Source organism: Tetrao urogallus, assembly GCF_951394365.1.
Source record: "Tetrao urogallus genome assembly, chromosome: 8".
In the NCBI taxonomy this organism is placed as follows: Eukaryota; Metazoa; Chordata; class Aves; order Galliformes; family Phasianidae; genus Tetrao; species Tetrao urogallus.
Genome location: NC_136821.1, coordinates 29,908,805 through 29,934,053, shown reverse-complemented (window position 1 = coordinate 29,934,053; position 25,249 = coordinate 29,908,805). Strand labels below are relative to the sequence as shown.

Below are 25,249 nucleotides of genomic sequence, written 5' to 3'. Positions count from 1 at the left end.
GTGGCAGTGCACCAGGAAGCAAGGGAAAAGATGGTAGGGGGTACAAAAACCATCTGCCTTCCAGTCTATCAGTGGCAACTCATATTAATTAGGGAAACTCTAACTGTCACGTTAGCATTTTACCACCTACCAACTGCCAGTAAGAAGCAGCAGCAAAAACTCGGGATGGAACGAAGTCATACGCCATCAATCCTAGTTTGATTAGTAATATTTTGAGCTAATAGCAATTAAGCAAATATTCACAACTGATGTAACTATCTATCTCTGTCATCATCTAAGCAGTACTTCCTTACTACCTGCTGGTAACTTCCAGAAGCCGACCACCATGAAGTAAGAACTATTTTACATGTAAAAATACATAAAAATATGAAAGAAGGGGGTCACCTCTTCTCCCATGTAACCAGCAACAGGACTAAAGGGAATGGCATTAAGTTGTGCCAAAGGCATTTGGATTGGATATAAGAAGAATCTCTTCTCAGAAGGAGCGGTGAGGCATTGGAACGGGCTGCCCAGGGACGTGGTGGAGTCACTGACCCTGGAGATGCCCAAGAAACATGGAGATGTGGCACCGAAGGACACAGTTAGTGCACATAGTGGTGACAGGCTGATGGTTGGACTGGATGATCTTAGCAGTCTATTTCAACCTTAATGATTCCATTCTATACACCAAATGAATAAATTGGCATGTATTAGAATATATATCTAATAAGCAAGAAGAAATACTTTCCTGTGTGGGAGAAGTTTTTGACTTCCTAGTGTTCATGCTGAATTAGACTGAACTCAAAACTACGCGCTTTTTTCATGTATACATGAAAAAGTATAAGTATACACTGGAAATAAGACAGACTCTTATGGCATGTTCACACTCACCACTCTTCTTGGATGGGTGGCACAGTTTCAGGTCATCGCAAGTCCGTGCCGGGTGTTTCTTCGAACCGTCTGGGCTGCGCATAGTCTCAATCTGGCTGCTCAGTGACTTCAGCGTGGCATGGACTCCCGGGTCTGTTTTATTGTGGTCATCAGGAGCTGCTTCATCTTCAGTAAACTCTGGTAGCGGATCTGCCATAGCATCATCATAGTGTCCCATGATGTCACCGATGGCAGCAGTGAGGTGGCCTGGAGGGCCTGGGGGACCAGGAGGGCCAGGATCACCTGGTGGACCCTAAAGTACAACACAACAACAACAAAAATAGCAATAGAGGCACAACAGAGTAAATACAGAATAAAATGACAGAGAAGCAAGTCACTAAACAACAAAACTTTGGGGCCATTCACTCTGACATGGAGGAAAAAAATCACATATAGGTAAACACTGCACACTTCCAAGAACAGAGAAAAGAGATTAGCACTGCACACGAGGTACTGCATTCTAAGATTAGAGCTGCACCCTGCTTCACATCTTCACTGTCTGTCTTAATATCTTGCTCAAATTCGTCTCAATTTAGCTTTCAGACAACAGCTGGAAGAAGTCAAAGCCTCTTGATTCCAGTTTTTTTTAAGTCATTTGTCCCTCCTTGTTCTCGAATCCCAGTCTAACAGCTTTATTTCCACACAGCTGCAAGCAATTTTCAGAGCAATCTAAAATTTCTGCCTTCCATGAGTCAGCTCAAGCACACTTTCAATTAGTAAAACCTGGAAGGAAAATTTGGAAACAGAAATACCTATACATTTATCCCGCACAGTTCTGAGCTTTCTGGCAACAGATCACCAAGATGTGAATGAGAATCCACATCATCCTGACTCGGAACAGCAAGTATTTTTCCAAAAAACAATATTTTTCCTAATGTTGAGGTCTGTCTGTCCACCTGGACTGTGATATCTACAGAGGCAACTGAGTCTTGAGATAGATAAGGTATCTGTCAGCAAGCATTATATGTCCACCTGCACGTTCCGAGAGCTCTTTGGCAACAGAAAGCCTGCAATATACCCACACTGTAAGCCTGATGCTCTGGTACATGACATGGTATATTATAATGTGGCACTTCCTTTGAGGTTAATTACTGCAGAATTCATAACTAGCATTCCAAATTATGATAGAGCATACAGCCAAACAAATATATGCTGCATCTCTCAAATGAAACATTTAGCATTTATTTCTTTTTTGTTCCAATTATTAGTTGCATGCAAGTCAACATGAGAAGCAAGACTGAAAATATTGCTATGTAGTATTTCTTGTATTGTCTCATTATACTAAAGAACTATTTAGATACACATTTTATTCTACACCGAGTATTCATTCATTGTTGATGTTTCAGCAGAAATTGAAATACTGATAATTGGTAGGAATTAAAATGAAATAGAGTAAATATTAGCACGTGATAAAGACAGTAAACATCATGAATGTTTATTCCATGATGCAGAAATAAACAGCTGAAAATGCCTTCTCTTGTTTGTTAGTTTAGGAACATTTGTTCTACCTTTTCTGCCTTATTTCTCAAAACGAGCAACATCATTTCTTAATTCTTCACACAATCACCCGTGCCACCCCTTTCTCAAATCCCTCCAGTTTCTAACTATCCTTCTGGGGATGATATAACACATGTTTTATAAATTAGGGTATCATTAATTGATAAATTTGTAATATGCCTGCTGGATTTAGAGAAGTTTAAGACTTTGGCCAAAGCAGAGTTTTTTTATTTGCTCATTGTCAGCGGCTTAAAACTTCAGTCTGAAGGTCAGCTGAGCTCAGTATTAGTTTGTGCTGGGATTAACGGACTGAAGAATTTCCTGAATGCAAAGCATGATAGAGCAAGCTGCTGGAAATCTTGGTGATTAAGACAGGGGATGTCAAGAGGTTCAGAAGATAATGAATGAGATATTAGCCCTTTTGTTGCATGGTCACCCCAGTTAGCTGTTGGAGAAACTGTATCCAGTATCACGATGTGTCTGGAGTTTGTGGATGTTTGATAAAGCTGCAATGTACCGTAAAAAAAATCTCGTTATTTTAAAGTAACCTATTTCCATCAACTTACCTCAGGTCCAGCTTCTCCTACACTTCCTCTAACACCAGGAGGCCCGATTGGCCCTAGTGGTCCAGGACTTCCATCTTTGCCTGATGGACCAACTGGACCTGGAGGACCCTACATGAAATTGGAGAAAGAAGAAACCTATTTTAGCACTGAACAACAAAGTTATACAAAACCACCTTTCTACAAACAATCACAGAATTTCAAAATTGTTGGGGTTGGAATGGACTTCTGGAGCTCCCCCAGTTCAACGCCTCGCTAAAGCACATCCCCTACAGCAGGTTCCACTGGAAAGTTTCTGGGCAGGTTTTTAATATCTCCAGAACAGGAGAATCCACAATCTCTCTGGGCAGCCTGCACTGCCGTGTTCTGTAACTCTAAGTGAAAAGTTTTTCCTCATGTTCATATGGAACTACTCGTGTTCCAGTTTGCACCTGAAGCTCCTTGTCTTGTCGCTGGGCACAAGTGAGATGAGCCTTAAAACTTCAATACAATTATTTGTATTACCAAACTTCAAAAATAATCATTTTTGTTCTCTAATGCTAAAAAAGGCAGTTTCAATATTCTTCCAAAGTCAGTCACCTCAGACAACATACTTTGAATTCAGTGACTACCTTTGCCTAAAAGATTTAAGTCCAACTTCAAATGCTACATCTTAGAGCAGCCGCTGTATGCCCACATTCATACAGACCCAGAGACATCCCGTTACTCAAGAACACACCAAGAATCATACTTCTCCTTTATCACGGGTCAGTGATACCTTCCCAGGGTATAGTGAAGTCCAAGAAGTAGAACAGCCACATATGTGGCTTTGCATCAGATGTAGCTTAAGTGTCTGTATAAAGAGACTGCAGATCCCGAACTTCTCATCTAGCTCTCTTCATATAACTTTCTTTTGTTAGCTATTTTCATCTAACTACATTTTATGTTAAGCCTCATTTATTTAGCAAGGTAAATCTCTCAGCAGAGATGTGGCAAAAAAAGATATGGCAATAAACCCATAATACTGAAATCAATAAAAGCCAGAAAATTAAAAACAAAACTCAAATAGAAATCTAATTGTGGAAAAAACAAATGGGAAAAAGTCCCAGACTGAATCTTTATACTCACCCGAGGACCAAATGGGCCTGGAATCCCAGGACTGCCCTGTTCACCAATAGGGCCCTAAACAGAAAAAAAATCATAACTGTGATAACTGTACAATATAGACCTTAGTGTGTGAATATATTTATATTATATTTTAACAAGGGCAAGTACCTTTCCTTCTCCTGATTAGTTTTCATCTTATTCTCTTTTTCACTAAGACAATGGCAACAACAGCAATCTCAATTCAAATGGATAGAAGACGGTGCTTAGGTACACTGATAAAGTTGTTTCTGCAGAACAGGCTTGCTTCATGCCATTTACAATCAGTGCTATTATGAAGTCCAAAGATGCTTCACATGGTGCTTAATTTGTTTTGGTGGGCTTTTTTTGACTGACTCTTTGCCTACTGGTTGAAACATTCAGCTCCTACACAGGATCAGTGACCAGCCGTCAAAAAATTTTCCGTTTTATTTCCAATCAACTGCCACTGAATTCATGAAGTTCTTACAAGTACTGGTGAGAAAGAAACTGTCATAGTCCTCATGCGATTTTGGATTTGATTTCCTGACTGTTAAAATACAGCGTCAAAAAAATACTCCGCATTCTAATGTAATTACCCAAAGGGACCAAATTCTGAATAGTAGAGTGCAGTTCTCGCAAAGCAAAGGTTTACTTCACTACCAAGTAGTATTGCAATATTGCAATAAAAATAATTAGCAAGTGCAGGCCGACAGGCCAACCAAAAATACCTAATGAGAAAAAACAAACAAAAAAATAAAACTTGTGATTTTGTTCTTCCTTTGTGAGTTTTTGTTGTTGTTTTTTATTATGCATTTAACACATGGTTTAACTGCCACGAAAATGTGATTACAGTATAAACAAAACAGCTTACAGGAGGACCAGGAAGACCTTGAAGCCCAGTGAAACCTCGGTGTCCTTTCTGGCCCCTGTCACCTCGATCTCCATTGTCACCTTTGTCACCACGAGGCCCTTGGGGACCCTGTAACAATCAGTAATTATACGTAAAATTCCAAACTGGGAAAGAAAACAAAACAAAAAAAACCCCACTCATTTTCTTTTACGTGCTGCATTCAGAACTCCCTCACTTCTAAAGATAAAAAGAATATGATGCTGAAGCAGTTCCAGGAATTGTAATTGTTACCAAAGCATAAGCAAACAATTACAAAAACGGTGTAACACTTAATTACGAGTGTGATAATCAGCTTAGTCTGCTTAACTTCATAATACAGTAAAAAAAGACAAAAAACCGTAATAACACTACTAAATATCTTACACCATGAAGTTTACACTGAGAAACATCTTTGTCTTACTGGACATAGGAAATCATTTCCATGGGCAAGACTGAAGTATTACAAACCTTTCACAGGCTTGTAACAATAAACAGAAAGCCCCCGCGTCGCACTTTCAATTCTTGAAGCTCCTTTTGCCTTCGTTATGATTGAAGTACAAGTGAAGTTACACTGCCTAACTGCAGACAAAAGTGTTTGGGCTCCCCGGTACAAATGGCTGGATTCTCCTGCTGTCAATTTCACTCTTGTCATTTTAGATTGAAAATTCCCATACTAATTCAAGAATCATTGAAAAAAAACGGCTCGTGCTCTCAGTTCTATGTTTCTTATCACAAGTTTCATGCTAAATTTCTCAGTGCCAAATACCAAATCGTTTATCAACGGCATCATTATCACTAACTTTCTTTCAGTCATACAACTTCTGCTTAGGCTCTGGACAACATTCTTTCAATTTCCCAAGTTTGCAATTCATTTTTCTCCAATGTTGGATTATAAAAGAATTATGTAACACAAAAAGATGGGGTTTGTTTGCTTTTCTATTGGATTGAATTCAGATTCTTCTAAGCTGAATAAGGCAGTTTCATGGGAACAGGTGATTTTTTTTTTTTTTTTTTTGTCTTTTATATTTCTGCCATTTTGATCTAATAATCTGCCTTTAGCATTCATTTCTGCACTCCTAATGTGAACTGCCAGACAGATCATAGCCAATTACTGACTCAGGTCCACCATGCTCTGGACAACATCACGCTCCAAAGAGACTTGAAAAGCATTTGGAAATCAAAGCACTTAACGTCGAAGCTTTGCTCAATATTCTGATTCAGGCTCTGTTTCTCACGCTCTGTCCTGTTAAAAGTATCTCAGATGAAATCATAGAGATCACAGAAAACTTACAGGCAAACCTCTTTTTCCTGCACGGCCTGGGGGACCCACTGGCCCTCGAGAACCCTAAAAGATTGCACAGAGAGGACATGCGCATCAATCCACAAAAGTAGACACAATACTATACATATATAAAATAACAAATTATTAAAACCAAACCAGAACAAACTGGTCACTTACAGTTTCACCTCTTTGACCTGCATCTCCCGGAGGTCCAACAGGACCTGGAGTTCCAGGACCTCCTGGAGAGCCAGGTAAGCCTGCAGGGCCAGGCTCCCCACGATCACCCTGCAAAACATAATTTCAATATTATTTACCTGAAGAGAATGGAAGTACACTAAAACAACTAAAGTTAGCATTCTCAATGTATTTTCCCCTAAGCAATGAGACATTAGCATTCCTAATCTATTTTCTCACAACTGTGATCTACAAAGATATTCATTCCGTAAGAAGTCAAGTCTGAGTTTCCAGGGACATGTGCTCTTAGCGAGGTGTCAATTTTGAGAGAATCTTCTTACTCAAAGCTGTAATATGCTTTTAAAGCAAATTCTTCACTCCATGAAAAATGAATGAAAAAAAAAAAAACCACTAAAAAAACACAATAATAAAATTGAGATTTACAGATTTAAGAAAATAACTTATTCTTACACGCTCTCCAACAGCTCCATCTCGTCCTGGAGTACCATCATTACCAGCAGGTCCCTAGAGTTATGAAACATATATGGCCATTGATTAGCTCCATAATCTCACACTTACACAAGACAAACTAGAAATTTGTCTTTCTGTTGTTTTGGGTTTTTTTTCTGCATATTCCTAGGCTCTAATACTTACTTCTGGACCAGCTTCCCCTACAGGTCCAGTGGCACCAGACTGGCCAATAGGTCCTGGGGGACCTTTATCACCGGGTGGCCCTGTGGGACCTTGCTTTCCTGGTGTACCCTAAGAGAAATGAGAAATGCCACATCAACATTTTAATCACTGAAAGAAGAAAGCACAAGAAAAATAATGCCTAGAAGACACTGCTCATGAACCTGAACTACCCTCAACATCATTCAATGCATCTGAGTGACAGGAAGGGCTGGAGCCAGGATCCATCCTCTCCCAGACTTCATTTAAGGGTCGGCAGTGGAGGCAAGGGGTTCTTGCCAAAGATCCCTGCACTCCTGCGACCTCCCAAGGGTAAGCAGATTCTTTCCTTTGTTTCTACTTACGTGGCTGCTACATTTGGGCATATCCTCATTTGCTGCAGCTTAGACTTTGTCATGCTGCTATTATTGCTGTGCTTTCCATCGCGTTATAGCATTTTAGTATTCTAATAGATTTTTAATAATATTTCATATACTGCAATGTTTTTAAGCAATTTATTTGTGTTACTCACTTTTAAATAGGGTTATATTGACTAAAAGCTTCACTTGACATTAGTCTGTCTAGGAGCAGATCATGAGTATGTAATTTCTTTGTCAATGTCTTATGTCCTTATCCCCAGCAGACAAAGTTTTCCCAACACTGGAAAAATGCAATGCACTTAGAATTCATCCACACCAATACATTCTTTGAACCTGGAATAGTTCACACCTGTCAAACTATAAAGTGATTTCGTGGATCCAGCACTAGTGACAGAACTTCCATACTACCATTTTCATTGATACTTTATTTGATGTTTTTGTCTCCTAGATAATGAAGCTTTTTAATAAATACCTCTAAATACTGCAATGAAGTAAAGAGCACAACTGGCAACTGGGAATATTGTAGTTCACAATTTATGAAATAGCAGTTACAGAACATTTACTCGCATTCAAGTGACTTTTGGACACCTAAGCATATAGTCTGGGGTGTTTCTTGAAAGGTCTAGTTTCAAGTCAAATAAGAATATTTTAGCCAGATGCCTTAGCATATAACCCACTTACTCTTAATTCAGGTCCAGGTCATCCAATAAATCAGAAATAACATCTCCCACCTCATACACTTTTATGAGATTTAGTTATTCGCTATTCTCTCCACATTCACTCCAGGAATTTATGTTTTCCAGTTTTCTCTTCACATTACGGTGCGCTATGCTCTCATCCCACAAAGATTATGAGAATATCCAAGGTTGGTATATCAGTTGGGCTGTTACTTACTGCAGGACCTGGCAGTCCTGGCATGCCTCTTTCCCCTCGCTGTCCTGGCATACCAACGATACCTCTTTGACCAGTAGTTCCTGCTGGACCTGGGGGGCCATCTGGACCCTGAAATTCACAGGAGATAAAATGATGCTACCATAATTTCTGTAGCAATAACATGACAAGACCAAGCCTGGAGTTAGTTGAGGGAGAAGTAATGACATGAAGAAGGACATACCGGCTGCCCATCTTCCCCTGCATCACCCTTGTCTCCAGGACCACCAGGGGGGCCGGCTGGTCCTCGATCTCCCACACGACCGTGAGAACCAGGATCACCACGAAGACCTGGGGGACCTTCTTTTCCCGGCTCACCAACAGGCCCAGCAGGCCCTGGAGCTCCCTAATAACATTTTAAAAACTTCGTTACAATGGACATTATTCTGATCAAGACAAACAACCACCAAGGACAGCTCTTTTTATTAACTTTAAATATGAACCCCAAGAGGAACAACGTGTGACAGAGCACAGACGTAGTGTAATCTGATGTACAGCGGTGCTAGTCTCCCAGGATTTTAAAATTATATCCATGCCCAAGCCTTCTTCCTCACCCCATCACAATTTCAAATCCCTCCTTTAACATGCACTTTTATTTCTTTATTTATTAACTTAAACTATACGACTACTGCTAAAACATTCTTTGGCCATGGTTTCCAACATCAAACACAAGTTCACATTCAATGTTTTGAGAGTCATGTGGTCCAAAGGAGTGCTATCACTGGCCTTCTTTCATTTCTCAAATGCCTCTAAAGGAATTCACATTCATATTAGGTTTTTCCATCAACTTCACCTTTGGGCAAACTTACCATGACTGCCATTTATTTTGTACAAAAATTACTCTGTGAAGATGAATCTTCACCTGTTGATCCACAGCTAAGTTTTCATTTTACTCAAGAGCTTCTAAGAATGTTTACATATGAGAGATTTGGGTTTGTGTTTTAATTTTAATGGATCTCATGAGTAACTCCACTAATGAGAAACTAGCAGAGGCCTTGCCCTTTTTACAAAAACTTGCCTAACCTCAGTCACCACTGAAGAAAAAAAAAGAACAAACAATAGATAAGATTGTCACTTTGTTAACCCTGCAGAGTAGTTTGAGAAGCTAACACGAAGTCTACCTAAACACTACATAATCCAGTGAAGTCACATAAGTCAGTGGTGACAAACTGCTCTCTTTCATAGCATCACATGGTAAACGTTGCTTCCCGCTTCACACTATTTTATTCAAATGTTCAATGACTGAGTTATAATATACATCTATTACTGAAATGTCAATTGACTTACAGTAGGTCCAGGAGGTCCAACTCTTCCAGCAGATCCTGGGAATCCAGTAGCACCCTAAAACATATTTTAACAGCAACTTTACTAAAAGAAATACAGCACTGAAGTTACCTAAAAAGCTCTTAACCAAATTAGTGAAACTGCAAAATGCAAGCTGAGATGAGGAATGGCACACACATTGCATGAAGTTGTCATGTTAGATTGTCTACAGTTACCTCACAAAAAAAAAAAAAACCTACTTACAGGGGGACCCTGAGTTCCTCGACCACCTTTCAGACCAGGAACACCTGAAGGACCCTAAGAGGAAAGGAGAAAGAGAGGAGTGATGGGGAACACTCAGAAGACTTTAAGCAGGATCAATCTATGACACTATCCTCTGACAATGCTGCTTATACTTACTGGTGGACCAGGAGATCCAGCAAGCCCCTGAGGTCCTGGAGATCCAGCATCTCCTTTCTGTCCAGGTTCCCCAGGTTCACCTTTCACACCTGGCTGACCATCAGGACCCTATAAGAAATCATATTACAATAGAAGCACCAGATCGGAGAATACCACATCCTTCTAACCCAACAGGTCACTTTGCAGAGAACATCAAGAAAGCAAAATAAAACATAAAACAGTGCTCAATAGGTAAATTCAAGGGAAATGTAATCATTCACCACAGTCTGCAGAAGATGACAGATACGGTTTTCTGAAAACTCCGTGAAGTCAGAATTTCCATTAAAAATATTTTCTAATTAATATTTTTCATCTCTTTAGATTTCGTATTTTCCTCAGAACCTTTTCCATTTGTAAAAGAAACTGAACCGACATTGTCTTTTCCAGTCCTTTCTTCCTAATAGTGAAAGCAGGCACCTAATTCCTTGTGAGAGGAAGTTTGGGGTGTTCACTGAAAATCTCACAAATTTTCTATTTATTCCATTAATTCATACCATCTTCCACTAGTCACAGAGTAAATTTTACTACCTTCAGTAGATGACACTTTACAATCTGTTTTATTTTAATCTCAAAGGAACAACTAAGTGTATTCATGAAGATATGAAATCTGGTGAAAAATTACATCATCTTTTCAACTAAGCTATTTTTCAATCATCTAGGGTATTCATTGGCCCTCTTCACTACTTTGTATAACAATGGGTAAAAGAAACAAATCCTTTTCCAACAAAAACGTGACTCACGTTCCAAAACACTGCAGTATTATTCATAATGAAATAAACCAAATAAGTCAGAGCATGACTAAAAGAAACTCATTAGTGTTACGAAACACATACCGGAGGACCAGCAAAACCAACAGCACCAGTTGGGCCATTTTCTCCTCGAGAGCCCTATTTTAAAAAAAAAGAGTAACTGTAAAAATTGTAAAAGTAAAATAAACGTCTGTTTATATACAGTAATTTTTGTAAGCAGTAGTAGCAGGAGTAGCTAGTAACACAGTCTAAAGAATTTACCATTCCAATCAGATACATCTGGGGAAAAAAACTACCAACAATTCACAGATGCACTCCTGAGCAAGGTCAGAATGGGCTGTGAACTGCTTCAGCTGGTCTTTTCACGTAATGTTTTTTTGCAAAGGGAGGAGTTGAAGGCTGCCAAGCTCCTGCACTCCCCAGAGGGGTGCAAGCTGTTTCAATTTATACTAGAATTGAGATTGCTCTGATTTATGACAGAGACATAATCAATTCCAATTGGTATGAAGAATCTAGAAGGGCTGAGCTTCTAACTCCTTCGTCATCCAAACCAACTATCAAGACATCTAAATCACAAATAAAAGGAAGAATAGATGAAAAGAATTAACACTTTTGAATGAATCAAGATATATCTCTGTGCTTTTTTTTATGGAAAAAGTAATATCTGGAATTGGCAATCTTTTAAAAAGTCTTAAACGATTACAAGTGGTGTTATACTTTCAGAATCAAGGTAAGTGAGGGTAACTCTAAGTAAAGATTGCCCTAAAACAAGTACAAGACAGAGGAACAAGACCTGGCAACACTTTTCAAGTGAACAATATCAAGACAAGAACTACAAAGGTTGGCTAAAAAAGAAAGAAAGAAGAAAAACAAGAAAATATTAAAGCAAACGATACAAATGCTCAAAGCTTGGATCAGAATTATGTATTTGTAACATTTGTTAACTCGTGTCAGGTAAAAACTGAACATTTACTCACAGGGTTTCCACGAGAACCGGGAGGACCAACGAGCCCTCGAGGACCTGGTTCACCCTTAAGATAAAATTTAAAGTTAGTTCCCAGTAACTTATTGGATGAGTAGGAAACATGCCAATAAAACATGATGATACTAAGAAACTTGAGTAGGGAATGGCATGAAAATCTGTTTACCTTTTCTCCTGTGGACCCTGCTGGACCCATTGGGCCTATTGGACCGGGAAGACCCTTTTGAACAAATTAAGTAGAAAGAAAGTTAGAAAAGGGATACTTCAAATTGTTATTTCAAAACCTCTGGAACGATACTATTTCCATTATTTCTCCTTTCCTTTAAATTCTTCTTTCTGTCTGAAAACTTACTGTGTCCTCCATACCTAAAATTCACTTGCATTTCTTTTTGCAGTGACCAAAGACACTGTACATATCTCTGTAGTCTTGTTTCCTTAATTCTCTGCTTCTTCACTAACTTCAACTTCTCCTTCACAGCATTTATGAGTAAGGCCAATGATAAAAAACACAATACCAGCCCTGGCTTTATTTTGCTTTCTGAGGAAGAAATTAAGTCCTTTTTTACCCATTTAACACAGAAGACCTCAATATCTTTTATCCTAGTTGTTCACGCTTTAATTTTAAAGCATCTGTCATTACTTTGGAAGACTCTCATACATCTTGCACACTCTTCTAATGCATACTTTCTCCATGGCATAGTTAGGCAAGTGAGTTCCTATCTCTCCATCCAAACTGACCAACTACGGTTGATGATCCTCCAGCACTAACTTCAGCTTCCCTGTGTATCTAAAATATCAAATTAACACGTTACTTCTGCGAATCTTTACCATTAAAATCTCAACTCCAATTACCTATTATACAAAACAGGCTTGAAATAGGCATACAAGTGCACTGTGCACAGTTGTCTCGCAAAATTTGACCAGAGTTGAAGCATCAGAGGAAATGCATCAATTCATCATGTCTCCAAATTGAGTACATTTTAACTCTGCTCTGAGTAGCCCCTAACACAGTAAACAACCTTCTGCGTGGAGGGCAGATATTAAGAGTTACAGATTTACTTACTCTTGCCCCATCATTGCCAGCAGTACCTTCAGCACCTTTCTCACCTATACCGCCCTATGGAAAAAACCCAGAAACTCGAAGTTATGACACTGAATGCTGAACAGTTCACGCTACTGCACAAATGCAATATTAAGAGATGAGTGATTCTACTTGGCAAAACAAAAATACTTACTCTGTCACCCTTCGGACCAGGAGTTCCAGCAATCCCTCTTTCTCCAGGCATACCTTGAAGACCTGGTGGGCCTGGATCACCAGGTGTCCCACTAGGACCTGGGCTTCCCTGAAATGAATAAAGTACAAGTTATTGTCTATTCATCTGAGAAGTATCTTTGTCTCTAGGCTCCAGAACACGCTGAGCCTGTATCAAAGTCTCTGGGGTAGAGAATTAAGTAATAATTTTCTCTTAAATTTTGAACTTATTCATGTCCAAATACTTCTCATTTCCCAAAGCGTTCCTCAGGAAATTCAACTGTAACACCATAGTCCTTCCAAAAGCATTAGCATGTAATCATACCAGTGCATACTGGTGGTTAGAACAGGCAAAACAAAAAGAAGCTTGAGCTTCTCTCTGCCTTTACCTTGATGCTTCATCAGTTTATTATACAAAGTAGCAGCAGGTAGAAGCAACAGGGGGCAGAGATGTTCTATTTATGCTTAGTTTCTCACAGCTCACGTCTGTGTACGGATCTCACGTAACTAGTGCGCAAGGACCAATTAAATCAATTGCAGGTGAAGGAAAGATGTGCAGTTTTCAGCATTTACTTTTAAACACTCAACACTGCCAAGTCTCTTAAGGTAAACTGATATAGTTCTTCAAATAGAGCCATTATTAGAGTTTTTTCTTTTGTAGCTTAGAAATGGCTTTGCCTTTGATCTACTGAGAAGTATACACAATAAAAATCACTCTGATGCGCTTCTGAACAATTACACAAGGCATTGGTTTAGCAACACAAATGTCACTGCAGCTTACCTTTGGACCATCAGGACCATGACCTCCAGCCATACCCTTTTCACCTGGAAGTCCTGATGCACCTGGCTCTCCCCGTTCCCCTGGATTGCCGCGTTCTCCCTATGAAACGGATACTTGTTACTTATTTACTAGTCAGGGCACAATTCTGGTAGCAAAAACCCTAAGTACACTATGAGCACAGAAATACTACATAAAAAAAGAGCCTGTGAACTAAATCTACCAGGGCCACTCCAAAAGTAATGCCTCCTATTTCATTATGCTGGCCCACAGCATCAGAGGTGGATGTTGGTGGCATAGTAGTAGAGGCTGGGCCTTCCCACCAGTGTCCTGCTACATTTTGTTGCCGTGCAGCTGATGGCAGCAGAGGGGCAGTTTGACAGAAAGGCACCTGACGTGGAAGCGCGAATGAAACAAAGGTGTGTCACTGCATTCCTCCGTGTGGAAAAAATGGCACACGATGGCATTCATTGATGCTTCCTGAATGTTTGTGAAGACCAAACAGTGGATGTGGGTGCAACAAGGAGATGGGTGTTGTGTTTCAGCAGCAGCAACGGTAATGTGAACAATAAGCCATGTTCTGGACAGTCATGTACTTTCACAGCATGAAACGAAGAGCATATTAATCTGTGCCAACCAGAGGATTATGACCAGGGAACTGTGCACAGAGCCAAAGGTCAGCTTCGGTGCACTGAAACAATGGTGGTAACATTGTAACATCACAAAGTTTGTGTGAGGTTGTTCCCACAAACAGGGTATAGAAAGAACACCATATGCAAGTTGGTCAGGACCTACTGAGCCAATACAAGACCAATGGTGACAGTTTTCTGAATCGCATGATCACCAGAAGTTGTGTCACCACTATGAGCCAGAATCAAAACGGCAGTCCTTGGAGTGACCACATGTGAATTCCCCATTGAATAATAAGTTCAAGATGCAGCCCTCAGTGGCTGAAGTGATGCACACTGTCTTTTGCAAGGAAAAGGAATCTCCTTAAGAAAGGAGATTACTTCAATTTTCTGGAACACTGACAAACCATCAACACTGACCACACCATCATGATGCTGACAAAGCTGAAGGCTGAACTTTCAGAGTCAGGTCTGAAAAGACAACAATCAGGCCCCATTCCAGCATGAAAACCATGGAGCCAATCTTGGCTGGGCCGTTCTATCACACCCACTGTACAGTGTGGATTTGGTGCCTTCTGACTTCCATCTGTTTAGGCCAAGGGAACATGGATGTCATAGGCAACAATTTCCCAGCAACAGTGCCATTATATAGCTTTGAAACAGCAGAGCACCTCTGCTGGTACAGATTTTTATGAGTACTGCATAAAGACTCTTTTTCATTGCTGGTGAAAAATTAGTAGCTAACGGCGGCGATAATGTTGAAAAATAGTATCCTATAGCTGAGAACTTGCCCTTTCAACTAGTGCTGCTTTGCATTTTTTATCTACTGTAGTATCCACGGAAATAAATAGGAAGCATTACATTCAGAGCAACCTACGCAGGAGAACTGATGAAACAAAAAACAGCTTTATGTTTTTACTGTTAAAGCATCTCATAGAATGTTCCTTGGCAAAATAGACAGTCTTTTCACAGACTGTAAACCACATAGTTTATGGAGTTACATCTGTTCACTCAGCAGATATTAATACTACTTCATGAGGTATGGAACCATTAAAGGTGGTCAATTTTATAGAAAACACATCACCTTTAAATATATCCATGCTTACATTTATTCTACTGGGGGCAAGAAAAACAAAACGTTCATTTTGGGTGTCAAATTTCACATGGTGCATCAACTTTCAACCTCAGAAAACTGTTACAAATACTTCTGAAGGAGAATACTTACCCTGGGGCCCAAAGGACCAACAACTCCAGGATCTCCGGGAACACCCTACGCAGAAGAGAGTTCACCATTAGGATGAAAGCATACTCATAACCTTATAGCTGTGAAAACTACAGATAATTATTTTAATTTCCAAAGTAATGTGAAAGTGGACGACTAGCTCTGAATACCACGCGCAGAACAAGAGAAGATTTTCCAAGAACAGTAAGGTAGCTATATTCTAGTAATTACTTTTTCCAAAAGCAGTCCTCATACACAGCTTCTAGACTACATCAGTAAATATTCTGAAATAGAGCAGGAAATTAAAATACAAAGACAAGAAAAGGTAAAGCTACTTCACAAAGTTATTTCTTGAAAAATTATACAGAGATTACCTGATCACCTGGCTTTCCTCCTTCACCTGGAGGACCTGGCGGCCCAGGTAATCCCTGTAAAAAAATAGGTAAAAATAAAATATTTTAATAAAGTATGAGAAGTTCAAGTCAGACTTAGGACACTTTATACAGTATGAGACTATGCCCTCAGAAATCCCGAAGCAAAATAGTTACGTGAATATTGCATACAAGTGTTTTCCTACTCCGAAATAGCAGTCCTTCTTCAACATTTGTCAGACATATGCATGTCAGTTCTAAAAATAATGTTATCTACACATAGATTGACTTAATTGATACTTCATTATCAAGACAATCCTTTTGTTCCACATTTGGAACATTTTTGGAAAATCTGGAAAAATCAACTGAAAAACAGGACAGGTTTTCTCAGTGGATACAGAAATGCCACTTAAGCCTTTTCCAGTTAAGTGTACTGTACAGCTGATATGAAAGCTATCATTAATTATTCCACATATTATTGCCATCAATTCCCATGCTTTTCTTAAACATCACTTGATTGTATTCCTAACTTAAGAGATGGCTGTTTAGTTTTCCTCTTGCAAAAATTAATGCACACACCTGAAACCCTGTAGGACCTGGAGAGCCTTGTTCTCCTCTTTCTCCTGCCAGACCCTGCACAAAGGAAAGTAATAAGTGCACATCAGAGGAATAGTAGAGGAATTTTCCTTCTCCATGAATATTCATTTCTTCAGTTACATATTTGTTTATTGTACATTTTTACTTACACCAGACCAAATATATCCTATCTAAAATAAGGAGATATCTTGTACATTTAAGATTCTCACTCACCATTCTTTGCTAATGGCAAGACACTCGGTTCCAATAAAACCAAGGAAGCTAGGAAAATGAACTATGAAAAAAAATTTCTCCTTTGCACTTTTTTTATTTTATAATTGTCATAATGGAAATTGTGCTATCGATAGATACGTGTTTTAATAAAAAATTACCCAATTTCAAGGATTTCTTTTAGTATTATTGTAATTCTTGTTTGGAATCAACAACTGGCGTAAAGACAAAAAAAGCATGAGGGCAGAAAGATCAATGAAGGAACGGAGGAACGGGCAGGTAAGCAAATAATGTTGAAAAAGTTGACTTACTGGTGGGCCAACAGGGCCAGAAGGACCAACTTCACCATCTTTGCCAGGAGCTCCCTAAAAAAAATAAGACATTAATTAAAAAAAAAAAAAAAAAAAAAAAAAAAAAAAAAAAAAAAGACACTGAAAAAGCTTTGTACAGTGAGCAAACGTAACAGAGATGTATACTTTCTGTAATCACTGAAAATGATAACAGTCACACTCACTCTTTGTCCTGGAACACCTGCATTTCCTGCTTCTCCCGGTTTACCAGGATCACCCTAATTAACGGGAAGAGAAATGATTATTTTTACATCTTGTTTTCAGCCATTAACATGTACGGAAATGTGTAAAAGTGAAGCAGATCTTGGGTACCAAGTGTCATACTCACACTACCACCCTTTGGCCCAGAAAGGCCCATACTGCCTGGCTGACCTCTGATTCCTATTGAACCTGCAGGACCAGGACGTCCATCTTCTCCAGGGCCACCCTACAGAGAAAAAGCATTTTCTGCATTAGATTAAAAAAAAAATTACTTACTTATGTGAGCCTATTAACCTCTGGAAAATGACTACCAGCACTACTAGAGCAAAACAGCTCTAACTGAATTTGAGAACAACCTTGAAGTGGCTAGATATTCACATCTATTACCTCAACAAAATAACTGTCTTAAATGAAATTAAAATATAGCATACGTATTGTGTCATCGCTCAGTAACCGAACTCACACTGTTTCTGAAGTGTCATAGAGGAAAAAGTTCAGCAACAAAAATAAACGGCTTTCCAATATAATACAAATAATCCTTCCTAAAAAGGGCTTTTGGTGCTGGAATTTTTCACTTCTAAGTCGGTAAATATAACAAGAAGTACTTGGTTATCTTATACTGTTTAAGCACACAGAATAATACTAGCCTTATTTTGTCCTATAGTTATCAAAGCGTATCTGAAACAGAGCTACAGCCAGACAGCTGGAGCTCAACAAATACGATCTGTTTATTAACATTGAGCCATCATGTAGAAGCATTTTATTGTTCCCAAAAAAGAGGCACTTAGAAAATACTGCAGCAGCTGCTAAACAGACAAAATTATAGGAATATTAATTGCACTACATCTCAAGTTAGAAACCCAAGATTAATGCGTAATAGAGAAGGCAAACTTCCAGAAATCAAGAAAAATGGGGTTAATAGACGTAATTTCAATGAGTTGGGATCTCCAAACAACTGTGGCATCAGCTGAAATGACATACTGCCACTTACCAAGGGGCCAAGTTTTCCTTCAGGCCCTTGAACGCCTGGATTTCCAGTCAAACCCTAAAAACGGGAATAACATTGCTGTTAAATTGTGCATATAATTCTGTTAAAATATAAGAGAAATACAAGGAAAATGCAAATAAACTGAGAAGATATGCTCAGTTACTATCATGATAAAAGCACCAAGATATTCTTCACACAATTTTCTTCTCTGTGTCCAAGGTCCTCATCCTTTACATCTTCATCCCTCACCATCTTTGATCTTCCCTTTCCTATTCCCCCTTTTGCTGCTTTTACACCTCTCAAACTACCCACAGGGTCACATTCTTCAGTTGCATTAGCCAGTCTGTAATTAAGGTATCTTCTTCTTTCAAAGACAAATGGAACTTGTGCCTTCCAACATCAGCAGAAGAATAAAAAGAAGACAGGTATTCTGGGCTTTGGCTTTTAAGTTGTCCCACTGAAACAGGTCTATCCTTGTAACAGCAGCTACTGAATTTTGTGAAGTGTACTCTCACCTTTTGAAAATGACATAAGACATGGTTTATAATGTACTGTTATTAGTTACTTACTCTTGCACCTGGGAGTCCAGGCTCACCAGGACGCCCAGGATCTCCTTGCCCTCCTTTAGGACCAGAAGAACCTGCCGGACCACGCTCTCCTTGGGCACCCTACGGAGATATCAATAAGCTATTAGTTAACACATAGAATAGTCACAGTGAAAAAGCTAAATAAAATAGATATCTTCAATTTAGGACATAATTTTTTGTGAACAGAGTTCCAAAACATCAATACTTCTATAATTACTGCTGCTTTCCAAATTAATATTAAAAACTGTCTCTTCCATAAAGCAATCTGATGCGAGGACATTATAGTTCCTGTGGTTTTACCAAAAAGTCAAGTATTATGAGAAACACTAGAAAAGCATGTAGTGAGCCACTACCCTACAAGTGTTGTAGCACTTTAGAGAGCCAAAGACAGGTAAACTGATCTGTTCAAGAGACAAGTCAGAATATGAAGAAACACCAAAAAAAGGCAATTTTTCAAGTAGCCCCATATTACAGAACTATGTCTATAACAATACAGTACTACAAACAGCTCAGTTTCTCTTATGAGCTCGAGGGACCATTAACTCAGGCACATAAAATAAAAGCTGAACATCACAGGAATTCAAAGTGATTTCTCTCCATAAAATTTAATCTGAAAAACTTCCAACCGCTTTTTGACATTTTTCAATTCCTTTTCAGTCTACTTCTGGTGATTTTAAGGATCTGCCCATTTGTCCAGAAGCATAGGTTTTAATTGAACACTTCCTCTATATGGATGCATTTATGAAAACATTTCACTTACCTTTGGTCCAGGCAAGCCATCAGAACCTGGAAAACCACGGTTCCCAGGAGCACCCTGGGGAAAAAAAATCACAGATACAAAATTATTGTCAATATATCTTTTCAGCATAACTTATTGTAAATAAGCTATTTGACTTCTAGATTGGGGATTCAATTTATTTCCTTGCAATTTTCTTCAATAGTATAAATGTGGGATTTTCTTGTCCACGTGGAGACATGAAAATATCAGTGTTTTACTCATGCATGCTGAACAGCATGATTCAATAAATGATGACCATTTGTACAGAACATAAGTACAAAATCCGCAGATTAGCTCGTCGTCTCTCCAACATTTGTTACCATGTTATTCTGTGCACTGAATTCAGAAATTAAAGTATCCACGGCAGAAGTAATGCACAGTATCACCCATCTCTCTCCCCATAAAATAATAATCAGAAGTAAGATCAATTCAAAAAATATCATGCCACATTTTTAGATCCTGAGCTTCAGAGTATAATTTTCAAAAAGATTACGGTCTATCAGAGAAAACAGCACCCTGAAGTCACTAATCTGGTACAGAGTCAAGTGGTATACCAATATTTGTTACTGTTAGGAAAATAAAGTCTGATCGTACCCACAATCACACAATCAAAGCATAAGAAAATACGTGGTTAGGTCACGACGAGAAGTTTTCAACTTGCCAGTACATCTCTCACAAGACATTATTCTTCTGGATTGCTTACCCTCTCTCCAACAGGACCTGGTGGACCCACTGACCCTGGATCACCTCGAGGGCCTCTTTTCCCTTCTTCACCTATGGGGCCGATGGGACCCTGGGGACCTTGTGGGCCCTATTGAAAGTTAAATTTTGTAAAAATTTCTTGTTAAGCTTACCACTCCTCAAAAGCATATTGAAACAGACTGTCTTTTAAATATCATAAACATTTTTCTAAATGAAGGACGAAAGAAAACACACTTAGGTTTTGAATCAGTTAAAAAACACAGCATTTCAGAATCAGCTTTTCTCTTTTTCTATATTAATAAATAAATACCTCAGTAAGAGGGGCAATATGAATAAACTCCAACTCTATAGTTTGACCCTATGGTGGTTACTAAAAACACCTGCTTGCTCAGACACCGCTACGTAATTTTATTCATCATCACAAAATGAACAAACAACAAAGAACTGAAATTCAACAAGAATCTTGAAGAAATTCCCAAAGAAACAAGAAGCCAGTCAGTGGTAACAAAACTGTTATTTTATCCGCATGATTTTGACAGTTTTTATGCGATCACTTAAATTACTGAAAAATTAAAGATAAACAAGCCAAACTGAGCCCAACTCTGTAGAATCACCTTTTTCTCCCCTGAAATTTGTAAGTTAAAGCATGAAAACATTTCCAAAGAATACTTCTCAAATATTAGCTGTAGGGTAAGCAGCTATTTATACCATACAACCATATAAGCATTTCTATTACTCAAATGTTTCTATCTATATATACAGATCTGTTTAGGATGTATTAAATGTATAGTTTAAAACAGATTTTGTTCTTATGATTAGCACACAGATCTGAGTGATTTTAAATGCCTAGAAACATATGGGATCCATTTCTCTTGGTATGAAGAAATTGGAATGAAGTAATTCTGAGTGCTGTAGAAACCTGAGTAAATGCACTAATTGGTTTCTGAGTTCTTCCAGGCTTATAAGGCCTATACAGGATAGGTGATTTATACCATCAAAGGAACTCTTTTGCCATTCATTCTGTGTACTGTCCAGCTAAGTTCACTGTGGCTTGTCTTCCATAATAATTATTACTTGACAAACAGTAAGTAATAATGTAATAAACAAAACAGAAGTAGTAATGCATCAGAATAGTCATAAAATTTTTAAGCCTATTCAGAATACACATACAACCTCCGTGACTCCTTTTCATCTTACAAATCACATGGAGACTTACCGGTTCACCTTTGGGTCCTGCTTCTCCCTTGAAACCTGGAACGCCAGGATCTCCCTGAAAACAAACACGCAATTAATACATACAAAGTTAAAACCGTGTAAGTCATTCATTCATTTCGGATTATGCTATGAAATAGAAGTAGGCACTCTTCTTTCTTAGACCTCTAAGAAAGCAACAAAGTTATTCCAAACTCACAGAACATTGACAAGATCTCATTCTCAGCACACTCATTACCATGCTGCTAAGTTAAAGGCACCTCACCACTAAAACCAGCGTTTTAGTTTCATAGAGTAACACATTTGATAGATATCATAATTTTCACAGAAAATACATCATTACCGGCTGCCCTCGAATACCAGGTGGGCCTGTACTGCCTTGTGGTCCTGGGGAACCAGGTGGACCTAATAAGCCAGGGGGGCCCCCAGTGCCCGGAGATCCCTACAAACAGAAATAGCAGTAAGGAAAAATTGAAATACTAACAAGGAAGTAAATCCACTTACACAGTTTCTTCAACAGGTGATATGTTTACTTACAGTTGGGCCTTTGGCACCTGGAGAGCCATCTGTCCCTTCCGTACCCTAGAAATAACATCCCAATCATTAAAATTAATTTTATTGAGGAGGATATTGACAACAAAAGCAGAAGATAGTTATTTGATAACTTTAACAGAGCAGACAATAAAGGCTATTGAATAAATACATTAACCTAAGATCTACTCATGCAATATGAGTAACAAAGGGTACAAATTAAGATCTTAAAGACTGAAAATCACATTAAGTTTTTACAGTATCCATAGGATTGAGACTGTATCATACAGCACAACTTCCAGTTTTCTAAGTTGCTTTAATTAAATAACAGAAAGCAGTTATGGGAAAAAAAACAAAAAACAAAAAACAAAAAACCAACCCCAGAACAAAAAACAGAAAATAGATGAATGACGCCTTTCCTTCTCTGGAAAAAAGTACCTTGGGCAAAACTTACCCTCTACCAAGTAGGATGTTAAAATCCCCAGTAAACAGGCAATGTGCACATACTGAGCAGAGAGGAATTCCAAGTAATGTACTTACAGGAAGACCTTGTGATCCAGCTGGGCCTTGTGGACCTGTTTCACCTCTTTGTCCTTGAGGGCCTTCAGGACCACGAGGACCGGTTGGACCTGCTTCTCCCTAAGATTTCACAGAAGAAAACTGGAGATTACCTTCTGCTAGGAAGTAAACTTCAAACTAATGCAGGAGTAATACTGAGCTCATAAGAGAAAAACAATTCAGATCTTGATATACCTTATTATCCTTAAAATATACATTCACTTACCCAATTCTACTTCTCTGTGCACATTGACTACAAAAAGAATTCCCCCTCAATGTATATAAGAAAACTTTCCACAGAGGAGGAAACCGCTCCATCCTGTGGCCTAAATCACACTAAAGACTTCAGAGAGATCTCTGTCTAAAATCCTGGTCCATACCTGTAATTTAACAGTTTTATTTTGCTTAGTTAGCAGATAAAGATCAGGATTCAGGAGTTACAAAACACTTAGGTGGGGTTTTTTTTTTTGCACAGCACAGATGGACTTGCTGTTGCAGCACTACAGCTTATATTAAACAAAGTATCTTCATAGAGAGATATAGGTGATACAAAGATAGATGTAATAGTCCAGTAGTTGCATGTCACGCTGGTCAGAGTAGAACAGAACAAATAGATTATTAGTCCCAGTAAAGCCTTGTAAGCGTGGAACAAATACTCCAACAAAATAATTCCTCCTGGGATCTATTTAGAATTCTATTGTTATAAAGGAAATTTGCCTTTTGGAATTGATGGCCATCAGTATTACATTTTCAGAAATGAAGTCTACATCTTCAACACGATCAGTTTTTATAAGTTCATAGCAGCTATTCCAATTTAATTAATCTAATCTTCAATCTTGAAGATAGGTCCTCTTTTTCAAAATGTTTTCATCAATTCTTCACATAGAAGTTCCCCCAAATATTTATTTTGATATTTAGCACATGATAGACATGCAGTAAAAAGCACTATCATTTAATCATATACATTATCTTAACACTCCTATTCAGACTCCTTTCCAAAAGACTACTTCATGCATGCCGTCAGCTTCCCAGCAACACAAAACATCTGCTGAACTTGGCTCCCTGGCAAACTGAAAAAAAATTCTTTACGATACATTTTTCATGTCATGTTTAAGGATTGAAAAAGAACAAGGGGAAGCATCCAGGCAGGGAGCAAGTGCAAGAAATACAAAGAGGTTATATGAGTTTTCTTTTGTACCTTCTTGGCAGACATATTCTCAAGGCAAGGAAAAAAAATAAATAATGGAGAGGCTTCTTGAAAAACAAGAGAAGAAAATCCCACAAAGACAGTACTGCAGCTCATACAAGCTTTCCTCACCAGCCCAATCACACAGAACCACGAGAGCATCAAATTATTGTTTGTCTTACTGTAGAGCTGCAATGTATCTCTATTGGTGTTTCAGGTATTTTCTTTGGAGTTGACCTAGACCTGTAAAAGTATTATTGGCCAAAACTGATCATCAGAAGATGCTGCTCCCATGCTCTCTTGGACTGATTGTTACAACTCAACTTCCAGACTATACTGTGTTATTCTCTGAATAAACTGGACAACATTTTGGCTCACTGGATAAAAGAATAATTCCTTAGTGCAAGCAAAAGTGAAAGCAAGAAAAAATATCCTAACTGTGGTAATTTCTATTACTTTATTTGGTTTCTAACATCCTTCTCAAGGCCATGACAAAGATTGATGTTACAGCCACTCTTAGGGACCTGTACACAGTTGGTGTGAAAAGACTCCAAGATGAAACTGTTGTTAAGCGTACTACAAGGGAATTTTTATTATTTTTACCTTCATTCCAGGAGCGCCTGGAAAACCTGGAGAACCAGTTATGCCGAGGGGACCCTATAAAAGATGTTCATACAAAGATATAATTCCACTCTTCAAGTCACACAGATTAGTATCTAAACATTGGGTAAATAAGACTCTAGGATTCAGTATAGATTTAGTCATAAAACATGTTCTAAAAAGAAAAAAAAAAATTTCTTTTCCTGAGTGATACATGTGTTCTCTGAAATAATGGTATGGTGTTTTAAAATGTATTTAATGAATTATAACCAAACTTACAGCTCTTGATTCAGCTAATAATGTGTAAATTGCACAGCTCATAATTACTACAATGATCTTTCAATTTTAGCTTTTAATAAAGCCTTACTTCCTCTTTCTACATTCACGTTACTGTGGTATACAAAGGAAAAGGCAAGTGTTAAGCAATCAAATTTTTCCTACTGAAAGTAGCAGAGTTTCAATTATTAAAAAAAAAAAAAAAAAGAAAGAAAGAAATACAAGTTACTTCTCCATCATATCATAACAAATCATAAGTTTGCTGCTTGACAAGATATTTGAGTTGACCAATATGAAAAGCAAAAATATAAGAAAAAAAATGTAAGAAAAAATTTAATGCTGTGCAACTGCATGTCCTCTCTTCCTACACT

The 25,249-nt window shown here is 38.4% G+C and overlaps 1 protein-coding gene across 1 annotated transcript in view; it reads right to left on the bottom strand.

The window, feature by feature from the left end:
* Positions 1-25,249, bottom strand: part of COL5A2 (collagen type V alpha 2 chain) — a gene marked incomplete at both ends in the record, with an annotated part of 79,869 nt that overhangs the window by 3,992 nt on the left and 50,628 nt on the right. Inside the window, 34 exons of the mRNA XM_079538891.1 lie at positions 871-1,162; positions 2,973-3,080; positions 4,077-4,130; positions 4,945-5,052; positions 6,254-6,307; positions 6,422-6,529; positions 6,890-6,943; positions 7,073-7,180; positions 8,362-8,469; positions 8,582-8,743; positions 9,685-9,738; positions 9,925-9,978; positions 10,081-10,188; positions 10,953-11,006; positions 11,846-11,899; positions 12,017-12,070; positions 12,914-12,967; positions 13,086-13,193; positions 13,884-13,982; positions 15,735-15,779; positions 16,106-16,159; positions 16,682-16,735; positions 17,221-17,274; positions 17,424-17,477; positions 17,588-17,686; positions 18,452-18,505; positions 19,018-19,116; positions 19,796-19,849; positions 20,517-20,624; positions 21,732-21,785; positions 22,071-22,169; positions 22,265-22,309; positions 22,799-22,897; positions 24,606-24,659. Coding sequence (XP_079395017.1) covers positions 871-1,162; positions 2,973-3,080; positions 4,077-4,130; positions 4,945-5,052; positions 6,254-6,307; positions 6,422-6,529; positions 6,890-6,943; positions 7,073-7,180; positions 8,362-8,469; positions 8,582-8,743; positions 9,685-9,738; positions 9,925-9,978; positions 10,081-10,188; positions 10,953-11,006; positions 11,846-11,899; positions 12,017-12,070; positions 12,914-12,967; positions 13,086-13,193; positions 13,884-13,982; positions 15,735-15,779; positions 16,106-16,159; positions 16,682-16,735; positions 17,221-17,274; positions 17,424-17,477; positions 17,588-17,686; positions 18,452-18,505; positions 19,018-19,116; positions 19,796-19,849; positions 20,517-20,624; positions 21,732-21,785; positions 22,071-22,169; positions 22,265-22,309; positions 22,799-22,897; positions 24,606-24,659 — 2,821 coding nt within the window. The remainder of the gene's footprint in view (positions 1-870; positions 1,163-2,972; positions 3,081-4,076; positions 4,131-4,944; positions 5,053-6,253; positions 6,308-6,421; positions 6,530-6,889; positions 6,944-7,072; positions 7,181-8,361; positions 8,470-8,581; positions 8,744-9,684; positions 9,739-9,924; positions 9,979-10,080; positions 10,189-10,952; positions 11,007-11,845; positions 11,900-12,016; positions 12,071-12,913; positions 12,968-13,085; positions 13,194-13,883; positions 13,983-15,734; positions 15,780-16,105; positions 16,160-16,681; positions 16,736-17,220; positions 17,275-17,423; positions 17,478-17,587; positions 17,687-18,451; positions 18,506-19,017; positions 19,117-19,795; positions 19,850-20,516; positions 20,625-21,731; positions 21,786-22,070; positions 22,170-22,264; positions 22,310-22,798; positions 22,898-24,605; positions 24,660-25,249) is intronic.